Below are 15,998 nucleotides of genomic sequence, written 5' to 3'. Positions count from 1 at the left end.
CTGCATTTTCTGTTATTGTCTTTCCTTCCTCATTTAATAAAGGGCCTACCCTGTCCCTGGTCTTCCTGTTGCTTCTCATGTATTTGTAAAATACTTTCCTGTTACCCTTTATATCCCTAGCTAGTTTAGTCTTATTTTGTTTCTTGGCCTTTATAATGTTGTCCCTATATGCTTGTGTTGTTTGTTTATATTCATCCTTTGTAATTTTACCGAGTTTCCACTTCTTGTATGACACTTTTTTGAGTTTCAGGTCATTGCAGATCTCCTGGTTAAGCCAGGGTGGCCTCTTAATCATACTTCCTATCTTTCCTACGCAGTGGAATAGTTTGCTCTTGTGACCTTAATGATGTCCCTTTGAAAAACGGCGAACTCTCTTGAACTCTTTTTTCTCTTAGACTGGCTTCCCATGGGATCTTACCTACCAGTTCTCTGAGTCTGGTAAAGTCTGCCTTCTTGAAGTCCATTGTCTTTATTCAGCTGTTCTCCCTCCTACCATTCCTTAGAACAGGGACGGGCAAACTTTTTGGCCTGAGGGCCACATCGGGTTTCTGAAATTGTATGGTTTCAGAGTAGCAGCCGTGTTAGTCTGTATTCGCAAAAAGAAAAGGAGTACTTGTGGCACCTTAGAGACTAACTAATGATTTCATCATTCATTTTCCACTGAATGTATCTGATGAAGTGAGCTGTAGCTCACGAAAGCTTATGCTCAAATAAATTGGTTAGTCGCTAAGGTGCCACAAGTACTCCTTTTCTTTTTTTGAAATTGTATGGAGTGCCGGTTAGGAGAGGCTGTGCCTCTCCAAACAGCCAGGCATGGCCTGGCCCCCGCCCCCTATCCGACCCCCTGTGCTTCTTGTCCTCTGACGGCCCCCTGGGACTCCTGCCCCATCCAACTCCCCTGTTCCCTGACGGCCCCCCAGGGACCCCTGCCCCATCCACCCCCCACTCTCTGTCCCCTGACTGCCCCCAGACCCCCCCACCCCTAACTGCCCCCTGCCGCCCCATCCAACTCCCCTCTCCTTCCTGACTGCCCCCCAGGACCCCTGCCCCATCCAACCACCCCTTCTCCTTGACCGTCCCTGGAACCTCCGCCCCTGACTGCCCCATCCAACACCCCCCTCCTTCCTTACTGCCACCCCCAGGACTCGTGCCCCCATTCAACCACCCTGTTCCCCGCCCTCTGACAGCCCTGACCCCTATTCACACCCCCGCCCCCTGACCACCACCCCGAACTCCCCTGCCCCCTAGCCAACTCCCCTCCCCCACTCCCTGCGCCCTTACCATGCTGCCTGGAGCACCGGTGGCTGGTGATGTGGCTGCACCAGGACAGGCAGCCGCGGTACCCAGCTGCAGCCAGCCACGCACTGCACAGCCCAGAGACTGGGTCAGGCAGCTGCGCTGCATGGCACAGAGACCGGGTCAGGCCAGGCTCTGCAGCTGCGCTGCCCCAGGAGCTCACAGCCCCCCCGCCCAGAGCATCGCACTGGCAGCACAGTGCGCTGAGGCTGTGGGGGAGGGGGGACAGCGGGGGAGGGGCCGGGGGCGAGCCTCCGGGGCCAGGAGCTCAGGAACTGGGCAGGAGGGTTCCGTGGGCCGGATGTGGCCCACGGGCCGTAGTTTGCCCACCTCTGCCTTAGAACCACAAACTCTGTCATTTTATGGTCACCTTCACCCAAGCTACCTTCCACCTTCAGATTCTCAGCTAGTTCCTCCTTGTTTGTCAGAATCAAATCCAGAACAGCCTCTCCCCTAGTCGCTTTCTCCACCTTCTCTAATAAAAAGTTGTCTCCAATGCATCCCAAGAACCCATTGGATAATCTGTGCCCTGCTGTGTTATTTTCCCAACAGATATCTGAGTAGCTGAAGTCCCCCATCACCACCAAGTCCTGTGCTTTGGATGATTTTATTAGTTGTCTAAAAAACAGTGTCATACACCTCTTCTTCCAGGTAGACTCCTTACCATGACATCACCCTTGTTTTTTACCCCTTTTATCCTTTCTCGGAGACTTTCAACAGGTCTGCCTCCCACTGTTGTCTCAGTCTCAGGGCAAGTGTAGATATCTTTGATATACAAGGCAACTACTCCTCTCCTGCCTGGCCTTCCTGAACAAACTGTACCCTTCTATACCAGTATTTCAGTCATGTGACTAATGCCACCAAGTTTCTGTGATGCCAGTTCTGTTCTATTTATGATTACTCACTAGTATTTCTAGTTCTTCCTGTTTATTCCCCATACTTCTTGCATTAGTATACAGACAATGGACATGTTTAGTACATTTCCCCTCTATATTCCCTCTGGTCTCTCCTTTGTCCATGCTGTGATTTCCCATGTTCCCCCCCAGATTCAGATGCTTCACCCAAGTCTCTTTGTTCTAGATTTACTTGTGGGCTTTTGTCTGCTAACCCTGTTGGACCTAGTTTAAAGCCCCCTCACTAGTTTAGCCAGTCTGCATCTGAAGACACTCTTCCCCTTCCAAGACAGGTGGACCCCCATCTCTGCTCAGCAGCCCTTCTTCTCACAACAGGATTCCATGATCGAGGAAACCAAAGTGCCCGGTGACACCATCAGGGCAGGAGCGAGGGGCATTGGTGGAGCTGGGGGGAATTGGGGCTGGACAAGCAGGGGGTGGGTCAGGGCAAGAGTGAGGGGCATTGACAGAGCTGGGGGGACATTGGGGATGGACAAGCATGGGGTGTGTCAGGGCAGGAGCGAGGGGTATCAGCAGAGCTTGGGGGGCACTGGGGACTGGACAAACCCGCGGTGTACCAGCCCAGGAGTGAGGGGCACTGGCAGAGCTCGGGGGGCACTCAGGATGGTATTTTATGCCCTGTATTTCCAAGTGGAGAGCATTTCCTCAGGTTAAAGAAAATCCCATTTCCCCCTGCCTGGCTCAGGGCTGACAAAGGGTCCCTTGGCCGCCCATGGGGGCCGTCTCACATGGCGCTGCTCCCCTGGAGAGGGCTCCCCCAGCAGCACCAGTTATGCAGTGCCCAACCACCAGCCCACCACACAGTCAGCTTTCCGACCATGGGGTTCTCAAGGCCTGATCTTTGTCCAGTCCCTGGGAGCCCCAGGGCTCATGCCATGTTGCTGTAACCTTGTGAGGGGTTGGGGGCCCTTCCTTCTCGCCATCCCCTTCATGGAGTAGGTCTAGTTTGACCATGAGCCTCACGGGCAGTGACCAGCTCTCCTTATCTACAAGAGTCAAGCTGCTGTAGGTACTTCAAAGACTGTCTCCTGTGTGCTGGTTGGGGAAAAGCCCTGGCCCCTTTTTGCCCTTGGCCTTGTGGGTCGCAGGCCTGAGACTTTCAGCCAGGGAGCCCAAAGTGCAAACTCCTTCTCTCTGGCTTCTCTCTTCGCAGGAAGGGGGCCTTGCCGAAGTCCCCTCTGACTTCCTGCCCCGCATGGCCCAGCTGAGTCCAGGGCTGTCTCCTGGCTCCAGCCCTTCCCAGTCTGTCCCCATCATACTGGCTGTGGCACAGCCGGGATCCCTGCTCGTCCCCAAGACGGAGCAGCTCTCCCCCCCTTCGGCCTGTGGTGAGCAGTGCGGCGTCTTTGACAACTTCTCTTTGATTACCAGAAAGAGCAAACACCCCTGTCATGCAGGTCATGCAGGCTCAGCAAACTTTCAGTGGGGGAAATCCAGCTGAAGAAGGCTCCCCCCTGTATCGCCAGAGTCAGAGCTGAGCAGGTTGCTGGTGCTGCCCCCCTGAGATCCTCTTGAAGATCCACCCCACCCCTCAGTTCTGTTTATTAACCCAGGAGATGGATGGGTGGGTGTTGACAATACAGAGAGATTGGGGTTAACAGAGACTAGGCAGGCAGGTGAGAAAAGAGAGACCCAGAAAAGCCAGGACACAGAGCCACACCAGGGACACGACACCAGAGCCAGCCTTGCTGCCATACTGCTGTCCTAGAGTGGCAGAACCATGCAGACAACTTGAATCAGCTTGACTTAGTTGACAGGGTCCTGGTGGGCAACTGCATGCAAGGTCAGTGGGCAGTTCCAGGGGGAACTGGTGCAAAATGCTGGAGGGTCGGTCGCCAACAGGGCAACCCAGGGCAGCTGGTTGGAGTCTTTTTCTCAATATTTTTTCTGCAAAAATATGCCTTTCACCAAATGGAAAATGTTTGCAGTAACTCTTCCTTCTGCTTGAAAGGTTCTGCTTTTACAATGGAAAAAAAAAAAAGAAATCACTATTCTTTCAAAAAATATCAACTTGAGTTAAAATGTATGTTTTTTTGGAAAAAGTAATTCAATGTTTAGTTTTCAAAAACCAAAAACGTTTGCCTGAAATGTTATTTTTTAAAACAAACCTTTTTAGGTGGTTTCAGGTTTTCTTTGAAAATCCACATTTTTTGCTGAAAGTTTTGGGGGAAAAACCCCGCAAAAGTTCAAAATTTCTCAGGGAACATAACAGGCATTTTTCAAGCAGCTCTGAAATTCGTGGTGATCTTCCCACTCCCACCCCTGCTGGGTTCCTGTGCCCACAATGGATCACCCATCACAGCGAGAACAGAAAGGGGCAATGAAAAGTACTAGGGGCACCACTACTGGTTAGCATCAGAGCTTGTAGGATCTCTCCCGGCTCTGCTACTGACCTGCTGTGTGAACTTGGGCAAATCACTTAACTTGTCTAATGAGAATAGCTCATGCCTGCCTCCTGGTGGGATTGAGAAGAGTCGGTAAAAGCACTGAGGTTCCTCTGATGGAAAGCACTACCGATGGATACGGTGCTGTTAGCATGTCAAAGACAAGGCCTGTTGGGATCAGAAAGGAGCACAGGGAGCTTCGACAGAGGTATGGAGAGAGGAATGAATTCACACACACCCCAATATGGGAACACGGGGACTCATGGTGAACCTAGGAGGCACCATAGAATGGATAGAATGACTCCTTTCTTTGGATGCAGTGTATAATCTGTGGGACTCACTGCTGCAGGACATTATGGAGGCGCATGGCTTTGTGAGATTCAGCAGTGATTAGACTGTGACTTGAGTGAGGCTAGGATTGGCAGGGACAATGTCTGGGATCAGTGTCAAGGGCCATCATCTCCTTGCTTCAGGGCACAGACTGCTCTATCACTGCGTGGTCAGGAAGCAATGCCTCCCATCCCCAGCTCCACCTTGCTCAGTGTGGTGCATTATGGGGAGGTGATCCCTTTCCCTGAAGCCCCTGGCATTGGTCAGTCAGTGCCGGGCTGCTGCACCAGTGGGGCTCTCGGTCTGCTCCAGGGCACCTGTCCTTCTGTCTCTGTTGCGCAGTGGGACGGGACCCTGAGCCTGCCTGTGCGGGAGGCTCGCAGGACCCAGCCTAGGCAGTCATGCCCCCATCTCAGCCCCTGCACTGGGGCAGGTCCTGGAGCCAGTAGGCACTGCCCACTCAGCCCCGCCCAACAGTCTCGTTTTATCTTCCAGCCAGTGACTGGCCGAAGCCTGGACGAGTCTCCCCGGTGCCAGTCGGAGTGCTGACTGCCAGGATCTCACCGCATCATTCCACCCCCAGCCAGGGCAGGCCGGAGTCCAGCAAGGTACGCAACAGTCCAGGGCTCCCAGGGGGACAGCCCCTCCCTGGGGGTGTCTCCTCTCTGCCCATCCGACAGGCACAGCCCTCTCCTCCCAGCCCCTTCAGGGCTCCAGATTGCCCTGCTTCACATCCCTTGTGCTCCCATCACATCGCACCCGCTCCCCCTGTTGCAACATCTATGGGTCTGTCCTGGCCTTGGCTCAGGTTGGGGGTTCTGGGGGTCTCCCCCACACCCCTTGGGGTGCCTGATTCTGCCCCTGCCCTGCAGACAGAGAGCCGCCGCATCACGCACATCTCCGCCGAGCAGAAGAGACGCTTCAACATCAAGCTGGGCTTTGACACCCTCCACGGGCTGGTGAGCACCTTGAGTGCCCAGCCTAGCATCAAGGTGAGTGAGAGGGGAGCAAACCCCAAAGTGGGCACTGAGGGCAGGACTGGCAGCTCCCCAGGGGACACCCAGTGCCCAAAGTACCAAACCTCTCATAATTGCGGTGCCCCAGACCCCCAGGAGAGTCCCCAGAGCTGGGAGTGGGAGTGCCAGGCTCGGGCTGCATCAGTGATTCAGCTTTGCCCTGGCCAGGCAGCTCTTGTGTGTCCCTGCAGCTCTAGGCCCCCAGCCAACCGCTCCCCTCAGCACCTTTCCCCAGCTATAGACTGTCCCTTGGCCCTCCCATCATGGAATGGGGCTTTCTGTGCTGTCCAACCACCTAGGTCTCGGAGACCCTGTAGGGGTGGCTGAGCGAGGCCATGTCTCTCCAAAACCCTGAAAGGCCCAGCACCCTGCTGGGCAGCTCCTTCCTCCTGGGAGGCAGAGCGGTGGGAGGGGGCTGAGAGACAGCCACAGGAGATCAGCGTCACTCAGCCCCCACATCTGGCCCCTCAGGTCAGCAAGGCCACCACGCTGCAGAAGACAGCAGAGTACATCTACAAGTTGCAGCAGGAGAGGGCTGCCCTGCAGGATGAGACGCAGCGGTTGCGGGAGCAGATCGAGGAGCTCAACACAACCATCAAGTAGGATAGGGGGAGAAGGGAGGGGAGCCAGGCCAAGGGACGGGAAGGGCAGAGACGGGCACGGAGCCAAGCTGGGGAGGGGAGCAGACAAGGAGTGTGCTGCAAAGGGTGACCACTCAATCGGGGGTGCTCTTCCCTTGTCAGTGCTGAACTTAATCCCCTAGCATGATGCAAAGGGGTACTAGGCTGCTGTCTGCTGAATGAGATGTCACATCTAAAAGGGGGCCCTTCCTGTGAAGCTGACGGTGCAGTGTTGCTGTGCTGTGTGTGCTATCAGCAGCTGCTGTGTTCCACCCCAGAAAAGGTGGCACATCAGTCATGTGGGAGGAGGTTTCCCACTATGTTTGTAATGCATTTTGGGGCCCGGAGATGGAGAGTGCCCCAGCAATGCAGGGTTATTATTAATGGAGCCAAGGTGCACTGCCCCCTTCCCTGAAGCACTCAACCTGCCATGGTGCCAATGCGGGGTGGATTAGCCTGTGTGGGCACAGCTCCCCATACAACCCCAGCTCCTCTCTCCACAATTCATTTGCTCCGGTTTTATTGTAAATGCCCCACGTAGTCATGCTGGGAGGCTGGGGCTGCAGGAAATGGGCTTGGTGCTGCCTCTGCTACGGCCCTGGGAGCCAGCCCTTCCAGAGAGGGGCAGAACCTGGAGCCCACACACAGGGGCCTTGGGAAGGATCACCCCCCCCGAGGGGAACCGAGGAGCCTGACCAGCCCACCCCAGTGGGCCCCAGGTACCAGGGGCAGGATGAGAGCAGGATGCTGTGCACAGGCAGGTACAGGAAGGGGAGCAATGGGTGGGCCCCAGCCAGCTTCACCCGGATGCAAGCATTAGCCCCCTCTCCCCACCCCCATAGCCCTGTCCCCCATGGCCAGGTGGAGGGTGGCACCAGGAGCCTGGCACCTCTTAGAGAGCCTGGCATGGCCATCAGTATGGGGCAGCCCTCAGCGGGAGAAAGTGCACGGGGAGGTGGGCAGGAGCCGCCTGCTGCCACAGGAATGGGGGTGCTGCCCACCACCACTTCTTGCTGACACATCTCAGAAGTGGGGCTTTCCCCAGGTGACCATCAGCCATGGAATTGCTAATCGCTGGTGATCAGCTCGGCCATGCCTAGGGCACGGTGCCAGTCAATCGCTCCCTGCCACAGCATCCTTCCTGGACGAGGCTGGAGCACAGCAGGGGGTGAGGGTGGCTGGAGAGCTAGGCCTGGGGGCGGGACGTTGACTGTTCTCCCCAGTGCCGATCTCTCTGTGTGTGGGCCTGTCAACCGAGGCAGACAGGCACCATCTTCTTGTGCCCCTGCAGCCTGTGCCAGCAGCAGCTGCCTGCTACAGGAGTGCCCATCACCCGCCAGCGCTTCGACCAGATGCGTGACATGTTTGATGAGTACGTCCGCTCCTGCACGCTGAAGAACTGGAAGTTCTGGGTTGTATCCTTTGGAGATGGGCGCCCCACCCCGCTGCCCCCTGCCCAAACATGTGGGGTCACTGCAGCTTCTTAGGGTGCTGAGGAGGGCCAAAGATGTTACCATGGTGACAGCCTCCTGGAGGCAGACCCCTCACAGCTCCTCCCCTCTTCCATCACTTCTAGAGGGGAGACACCAGGGCCCTGTGTTCCCTGTGCCTGCTAGAGTCTGGGTGTTAGAAAATGGCTCTGAGTCCCTGGCTTCTATGCCCCGCTCATGCACCCCACGCACTGGGACCACAGGTATCAGCCTGCTCCCTGGAGCCAGCTGGAGGTTTTCAAGACTTTGAAGCCCACTCCCCTATGCTAGTCTCCAGATCCCCTCTGCAGCCCCAGTGACATCACCTAGGGTCCAAGCTGGACTTTTGAACAGCAGTGTCCCCTTAAAAGCTGCAGAGTCCTGTGGCACCTTATAGACTAACAGACGTATTGGAGCATAAGCTTTCGTGGGTGAATACCCTCTTCGTCGGATGCATGTAGTGGAAATTCCCAGAGGCAGGTGTAAATATGCAAGCAAGAATCAGGCTAGGGATAACAAGGTTAGTTCAATCAGGGAGGATGAGGCCCTTACTGCTCCAGCCCAGGGTGTCTCTTACACTGCTCTGCTGATGAAAAGCAGCCCATCCAGGCTCTACTCACACAGCCAAAAGCATGTGAAGGCACACCCAGCAAATTACATGAATGCTCTCACAGCCACTCATTAACTGTATATAGGATGACATCCGCAAATCCCCCAGCCCCAGCGTTGCACCTCAGAAATGTGCATCTCGCACTGCTCAAGACCCCCTTGACCAATGTAAGCTAATAGTCAGGACTGGATTAATCCTCCTGTGGGCCCGGGGCTATTAGATTTTGTGGGGCCCCTGGGGGTTTGGAGTGGGGGAGTGGGCTCAGGGCAGGGGGTTGGGGTGCAGGAGGGGGTGCAGCTCGAATGGGGGTGGGCTCTGGAGTGGAGCCAGGGATGGGATGGGGGTTGGGGTTCAGCAGGAGGCTCATGGTGCAGGTTCTGGGAGGGAGTTTGGGTGCAGGCGGGGGTTCCAGGCTGGGGTAGGAGGTTGGGCTGCAGGATGGGGTGTGGGATCTAGGCTCTGGCCGGGAGGCGCTTAGTTTGGGCAGCTCCTGGTCAGCATTGCAGCAGGGCTAAGGCAGGATCCCTGCCCGTCCGGGCTCCGCGCTGCTCTGCTCCCCGAGATGTCCGGCATGTCTGGTCCCTTTGCAGGGGGGGCCAGGCCACTCTGCACAGTGCCCGCTGCCCGTGCCCGCTGGCGCCCCACGCAGCTCCCCTTGGCTGCGGTACCAGGCCAGTGGGAGCTGCGGAGCCAGTGCTGGCGGCGGGGGCAGCGCGCAGAGACTCCCCGGACGCCCCTCGCTTAGGGGCCGCAGGGACGTAGCGATGAGTGGGTGCTCGCGGCTGCAGCCAGCGCGCCGACTTCCCGCGGGCCGAATGGAAGAAGCAGCGGCCGCATCTGCCTGCGGGGCCCCCGCAGGCCGCAGCTCTGAGCCGCGGCCCCTAAGCCCCTGCCTTAGTCCGGCCCTGCCAAGAGAGCTAAAAGCAAACCCGCTTGTCCCAGCGTAAACTGCGACACATGTCACAGGCTGTTTCCTCTCAGCCCGGGACAATCCTGCCAGGGGCGCCCACTTTCTAATCTGCGGGGGGTGCTCTCCCTGGCTCCGCCCAGCCCCCCTCCTAATCCTTCCCCCAAGGCTCCTTCCCGCCTCTGGCCCGCCCCATCGCTCCCTGCCCTCACCCCACCCAGTTCCCTGGGCGCCGACTCCGTGGGTGCTCGGGGGCTGGAGCACACGGGGGAAAAATTGGTGGGTGCTGAGCTCCCCCCCGGCCCAGCTCACCTCTGCCCCCTCCCCCGAGCGCGCGGCACGCCTGGGAGGAGGAACGCGGCAGGCTCGGGGGAGGAGGCGGGGCCGGGGCGGGGATTGGGGGAGGGGTCCAATAGGGACCGCGGGGGGGGAGTTGGGGCGGGGGCAGGGCGAGCACCCACTGGCGCAGAAAAAAGTTGCCGCCTGTGCCCAGTTCCACCCGCCCCCGACGCTGCTGCGCTTGCTTCCCCCCCACGCCTGCGGAGTCTGACGCCGCCCAACAGCTGATCCGCGGCGGGCGGGAGGCGCTGAGGGAGAGGCCGGGCGGGCGGGCGGGAGGCGCTGAGGGAGAGGCCGGGCGGGAGGCCTGGGAGGGAGCGGGAGGCGCTGAGGGAGAGGCCGGGAGGCCTGGGAGGGAGCGGGAGGCGTTGAGGGACAGGCCGGGCGGGAGGCCTGGGAGGGCGGGAGGCGCTGAGGGAGAGGCCGGCCGGGAGGCCTGGGAGGGAGCGGGAGGCGCTGAGGGAGAGGCCGGGCGGCGGGCGGGAGGCGCTGAGGGAGAGGCCGGGCGGGAGGCCTGGGAGGGAGCAGGAGGCGCTGAGGGAGAGGCCGGCGGGCGGGAGGCGCTGAGGGGAGGCCGGCCGGCGGGCGGGAGGCCTGGGAGGGAGCGGGAGGCGCTGAGGGAGAGGCCGGCGGGCGGGAGGCCTGGGAGGGAGCGGGAGGCGCTGAGGGAGAGGCCGGCGGGCGGGAGGCCTGGGAGGGAGCGGGAGGCGCTGAGGGAGAGGCCGGCGGGCGGGAGGCCTGGGAGGGAGCGGGAGGCGCTGAGGGAGAGGCCGGCCGGCGGGAGGCGCTGAGGGAGAGGCCGGCCGGCGGGCGGGAGGCCTGGGAGGGAGCGGGAGGCGCTGAGGGAGAGGCCGGGCGGGCGGGCGGGAGGCGCTGAGGGAGAGGCCGGGCGGGCGGGCGGGAGGCCTGGGAGGGCGGGAGGCGCTGAGGGAGAGGCAGGCCGGCCGGCGGGCGGGAGGCCTGGGAGGGCGGGAGGCGCTGAGGGACAGGCCGGCCGGCAGGCGGGCGGGAGGCGCTGAGGGACAGGCCGGCCGGCCGGCGGGCGGGAGGCACTGAGGGACAGGCCGGGCGGGAGGCCTGGGAGGGAGCGGGAGGCGCTGAGGGAGAGGGCGGGCGGGCGGGAGGCGCTGAGGGACAGGCCGGCCGGGAGGCCTGGGAGGGAGCGGGAGGCGCTGAGGGAGAGGGCGGGCGGGCGGGAGGCGCTGAGGGACAGGCCGGCCGGGAGGCCTGGGAGGGAGCGGGAGGCGCTGAGGGAGAGGCCGGGAGGCCTGGGAGGGCGGGAGGCGCTGAGGGAGAGGCCGGCCGGCGGGCGGGAGGCCTGGGAGAGAGCGGGAGGCGCTGAGGGAGAGGCCGGGAGGCCTGGGAGGGAGCGGGAGACGCTGAGGGACAGGCCGGGCGGGGGGTGGGAGGCGCTGGGGTGGGTGGTTCTGGTAGAGGGGCTGCCTCGTCACTGCTCCAGCCCCAGAGCACCCAGGCAGTTGGTGCCTATGACCCCTTCGCCCTTCAATGATCCCTCTCCCTCTTTCAAATGATCTGGCTTCCATGTGCGGAGGTGAGAGAGGAAAGGTAATGGGGAAGCCATTGTCTTATTTTATACCCTCCTCCTCTCTGTGAGGAACACCCACCCCCAGCTGGGGTGCAGACCATCACTCTGGTGTACATGAGATTTGAAGCCCCTTTCAGGTAAATTATAAATTTCTTGCTGACACCATCTGTGTTCTTGACGTTTGAAGTGTCTTCAGGGATGACATGCAAGGCCTTTGTTTACAGCCCTTTCGTTATTTTGAAGGACCTAGTCTGTGGGCATTCTTCAGACTCACAGTGTTTTTCAGTAACAAACATATAGCAAAATCTCATGCCTCGCTCCACAATGACGATACGCATTTTAACAGCACAGCGATAGTCAGTAGATCCTGAGTTTTCAAATGATACCTTGCACTGCATGTTTTGTACAAAATGTATCAGAACACAAGTGGTGAACATGGGGTACAGGGTATCACCTGACCCCCCCCACCCCACTCTTGGTATCCACATCCCCTGTAGTTCACCCCCCCCCCCCGGTGTTGGTCTCAGGACACCTGTTCTTGTTCCCAGCAGGATGCTGTGGGCTTAGAGCTCATGTTCCTGCCCCCAAGATGAGCCTTGGCCTGGTCTGGCACCACACGGGGTGGCACTAACTCTGCAGCCTGCCATGTCACTCCCCAAGTGCCAGGAGTCAGCAGGAAAGGGGCAGCAGCAGAGGGAGGGACATGAGGGCTGGTCAGTCAGTTCTGCCTTGTGATGGGGAGTCCTTAACTGCTCTGTTTGCATCAGTTCAGCATCATCATCCGGCCTCTGTTTGAGTCCTTCAATGGCATGGTCTCCACAGCCAGCATGGACAGCCTCAGCCAGACATCACTAGCCTGGCTGGACCAGTATTGCTCCCTCCCAGCACTTCGGCCCAGTACGTAGTCCCACTTTGTCCCTTGCCTGCCCTGGAGAAGGCAGGGGCTGGCCCTGCCTGCCATCTGCTCCTAGCTTGCAACCCCTGCTGTTCGTGCCTGAGCTGGGTGGGAGGTCGGCTAAGTGCCGTGGTCAGAAGAACTGCACTGTGAGGGGGACATGTGAGGGGGCTGTGCTTGCATGGAGGGGGGGATGCTGTCTTGGAGGCGTGGTGCTCTCAGGGCCAGCTCTGGGGCTGCCCAAAGCTGCTCTGGCAATGCTCTTCCCCCCTTCCTTGGGGTCAGCAAGGGATTCACTTCCTAGCTCCATTCAGCCCTGGTTCTCCGGCTCCTGAGCTTGGTCAGAGGGAGGTTCAATCTCTACTCTAGCTGGGGTTCAGCAGCAGGGACCTGCCACACTGGGATGTGGTTCCGGGAGCAAGGTCAGGATTGGAAGGATGGGAAGGGAAGACTGGCTTGTTGGATGTACAGTCTCCTGGTCTGCAGCTATGGCACAGAGACATCAATGGTTTTCCAGTCTCATACTGTGGGCAAAGGGAAAGGCTGCACATGGCAAACCCAGAGGGAGGAGCAATACTTTTCACATCACACAATTAGCCTGTGGAATTCCCTTCCACATGAGCTCCCCAAGGTCAAGCTTAGCAGGATTCAATTAGGGGATTGGACAAAGGTGCAGATAATGAGAAGAGCCATGAGTACATGGGACAGGATTTAAGCCCTGCCAGGGGTTGGGAGGACACCTCCCATGGGACAGGTTATGCCATAGCTGCCCATTAACAGGGATCTTCCTGTGCAGCAGTTGGCCCAGGCCAGTGTGAGAGCTGGGATATGGGCTAGATGGCTGGCATGGCGGGCCCTGTGGTGAGTAGACAGACTGCCTGAAGCAGCTCAGAGCCTATCAGCAGAGAACACTGACTTGTCCCATTTGGTTTGGTCTCCGCAGCTGTCCTGAGCTCTCTCCGCCAGCTGAGCATTTCCACCTCCATCCTGACCGACCCGGCATGTGTACCCGAGCAGGCCACCCAGGCAGTGATGGGGACAGACCGCAGCAACAACTCCTCCTAGTTACAAGGGAGGGGCCCTTCACACATGGTAAGATGCTTCATTTCTGCAGAACAACCATTCACCTTCACCAGCAAGAGTCTCCTATTGCAGTCTTGGTCCCACCATTGCCATCCTGTCTCCCGGGGACTGCACCCCCATCCATGCGGCGGGAGGCCATCAGCAAAAGGAGAGACAAAATCAGTGCATGATCCAGGACACCTGCTGCATGGACACGTTCCACCACCCAAGATGCTGACGTCCAGAAGAACTTTCCCTCGGAAAATTCCTTACCTGAAAATAGCACCGTGCAAGGCTACAGAGTAACAAAATGATGGGAAATGCTGACGATCTTGGAGAACCTGGTTCCTTCACAACAACTCCCTCCAGGTGCTGACTTCGAACAAAAACACTGGTGTACTCTAACTTGAACAAGAGGTGGAGTGGCAAAGGCTGGTGACTATCACCAAGTGGAAGCTGAGGGACGACCCCAGATGTGAACGTGGAGAGCTTAGGCAAACATTTGAACACTGCCTGATGGAGTGCCCTGGCAACATCCTATACTCCCAATGAACTGTTTGAGATTAGTGAGAACACCAGGTCTTGGCTGCAGTTTTGGAGCGACAAGCTATGATGATGACCAGTGAGAGCAGGGCCCCAAGGAGCTCAGAGGAGCCCAGGGTGCCCACTGAGAGGAGAGCACCTTCCCCTACTCACTGCTCAGCTCTAGAGGCAGCAACCGCTGACCATGGGAGGGAATTACTCGGCTGCCTCTGGTTCCTGAGGAGAAAGATTTGGGCCTTCAGTCTTCCTGAAGCCTCGCCTTCTGAAGCAAGCAATGGAACCTGGTACTGCATCCCCAGAGATCAAGGGACAGAGAGACCACAAGAGCTGCAGAAAAGCCCACCTCAGCAGCAAGATGCTAGTGCCTCATCCCCCACTGGCCCTAGGGATGGAAGGGCCCCTGGAGAGTTGCTGATGATGAGGCTAGTGCATGAAGTTCTTTGTGGTTCCATGGAGGATGCCCCATGAGAAGGTCAGCATCTCTCATTGCCCAAGCCTTATCTTCACAAATATGGCTGCTTCCATTCAGTATGGGAGGGCCTAGACTCTGGATAACCAACTCTATCCAGAGTCTGTGTGTGTTTGCTTTAGTCTCCGGCCCATTGTTAATAGCTCCCATGTCCACACTAGGTCTGAGCGACTCTGGCTGGTGGGTGTTAAATTCTAAGCAGTGGTGGTTCTGGTCACATCTGGTCAATCCCCACCTCCCTTTCAGTCCAATTTGAACTCAGAAGCTGGCTTCTGGAGTGGAGAATACTGTACAAATCAACAGAAAGCTCTTGGTCATATTGTTGTTGTGCTAAGCTGACTAATTGGGCTGCTCGGTTGTCTCCTGCTGCATTTTGTTGCTCTTTCGCTCCTTTTCCTGTAATGTGAGCAACGTGTCTTCTTGTCTCTCATGTCTGGAACAGTAGCTCAAAGGCAGCTGCTGGATTTCCCCTTCATGGGTGTTTCCCAAGTAAAGGTTCTTTGTCTTTTAATTTTAGGATGTTCTAGGATGCAGGAGTTTTCCCATGAATGTTGTTTGATGTCATGTTGCCAAAGGAATGTCCTGTTCCTATATCCCATGCTGCGTGCCCTGGCTCTGTAAGCAATGGCAGATCCTTTGTGATAAAGAGACTTTGTTCCTTCCCATTTTGGTGGTGTGTTTCTTAAGTTTTTCAGCATTTCTCACCCTGTTGCTGCCTCTGGAAAAATACACAGAACTGAGCAACGGGGCTCCTGCTGCCAAAAGCCCGCAACAAAGGATTCCTCTTTTCCCTGGGCTCTGTAATACTCCAAGTGGAACATACTGTGAATAGATGATTTGCAAAGGAGCGTGCAGAGTAACCCTGCACCAGCCCCAGGCAGATTTCAGGTGCTTATGACTATGCAGGTGTCTCCATCTGCTGTCATAGAATCATAGAATATCAGGGTTGGAAGGGACCTCAGGAGGTCATCTAGTCCAACCCCCTGCTCAAAGCAGGACCAACACCAACTAAATCATCCCAGCCAGGGCTTTGTCAAGCCTGACCTTTAAAAACTTCTAAGGAAGGAGATTCCACCACCTCCCTAGGTAACACATTCCAGTGTTTCGCCACCCTCCTAGTGAAAAAGTTTTTCCTAATATCCAACCTAAATCTCCCCCACTGCAATTTGAGACCATTACTCCTTGTTCTGTCATCAGCTACCACTGAGAACAGTCTAGATCATATCCTCTTTGGAACCCCCTTTCAGGTAGTTGAAAGCAGCTATCAAATCCCCCCTCATTCTTCTCTTCCGCAGACTAAACAATCCCAGTTCCCTCAGCCTCTCCTCATAAGTCATGTGTTCCAGTCCCCTAATCATTTTTGTTGCCCTCCGCTGGACTCTTTCCAATTTTTCCACATCCTTCTTGTAATGTGGGGCCCAAAACTGGACACAGTACTCCAGATGAGGCCTCACCAGTGTCGAATAGAGGGGAACGATCACATCCCTCGATCTACTGGCAATGCCCCTATTTATACATCCCAAAATGCCACTGGCTTTCTTGGCAACAAGGGCACACTGTGCCTGCATATGACCTGCTGGTCCAAGAGCTAGAGCCAC

The 15,998-nt window shown here is 57.5% G+C and overlaps 1 protein-coding gene across 1 annotated transcript in view; it reads left to right on the top strand.

Annotated features, from left to right (window-relative positions):
• The window catches only part of MLXIPL (MLX interacting protein like), a 60,806-nt gene extending 45,741 nt beyond the window's left edge, over window positions 1-15,065 (top strand). Inside the window, exons 11-17 of the mRNA XM_073315439.1 lie at window positions 3,364-3,538; window positions 5,420-5,532; window positions 5,797-5,916; window positions 6,412-6,539; window positions 7,852-7,975; window positions 12,199-12,328; window positions 13,270-15,065. Of these exons, the coding sequence (XP_073171540.1) occupies window positions 3,364-3,538; window positions 5,420-5,532; window positions 5,797-5,916; window positions 6,412-6,539; window positions 7,852-7,975; window positions 12,199-12,328; window positions 13,270-13,391 (912 nt within the window). The 3' untranslated portion in view covers window positions 13,392-15,065. The remainder of the gene's footprint in view (window positions 1-3,363; window positions 3,539-5,419; window positions 5,533-5,796; window positions 5,917-6,411; window positions 6,540-7,851; window positions 7,976-12,198; window positions 12,329-13,269) is intronic.
• The last annotated feature ends 933 nt before the right edge of the window (window positions 15,066-15,998 follow it).

The sequence above is a fragment of the Lepidochelys kempii genome, chromosome 17, assembly GCF_965140265.1.
Source record: "Lepidochelys kempii isolate rLepKem1 chromosome 17, rLepKem1.hap2, whole genome shotgun sequence".
Classification (NCBI taxonomy): Eukaryota; Metazoa; Chordata; order Testudines; family Cheloniidae; genus Lepidochelys; species Lepidochelys kempii.
Note: the sequence above shows the minus strand (reverse complement) of the source record. Positions and strands in the feature narration are given on the sequence as shown.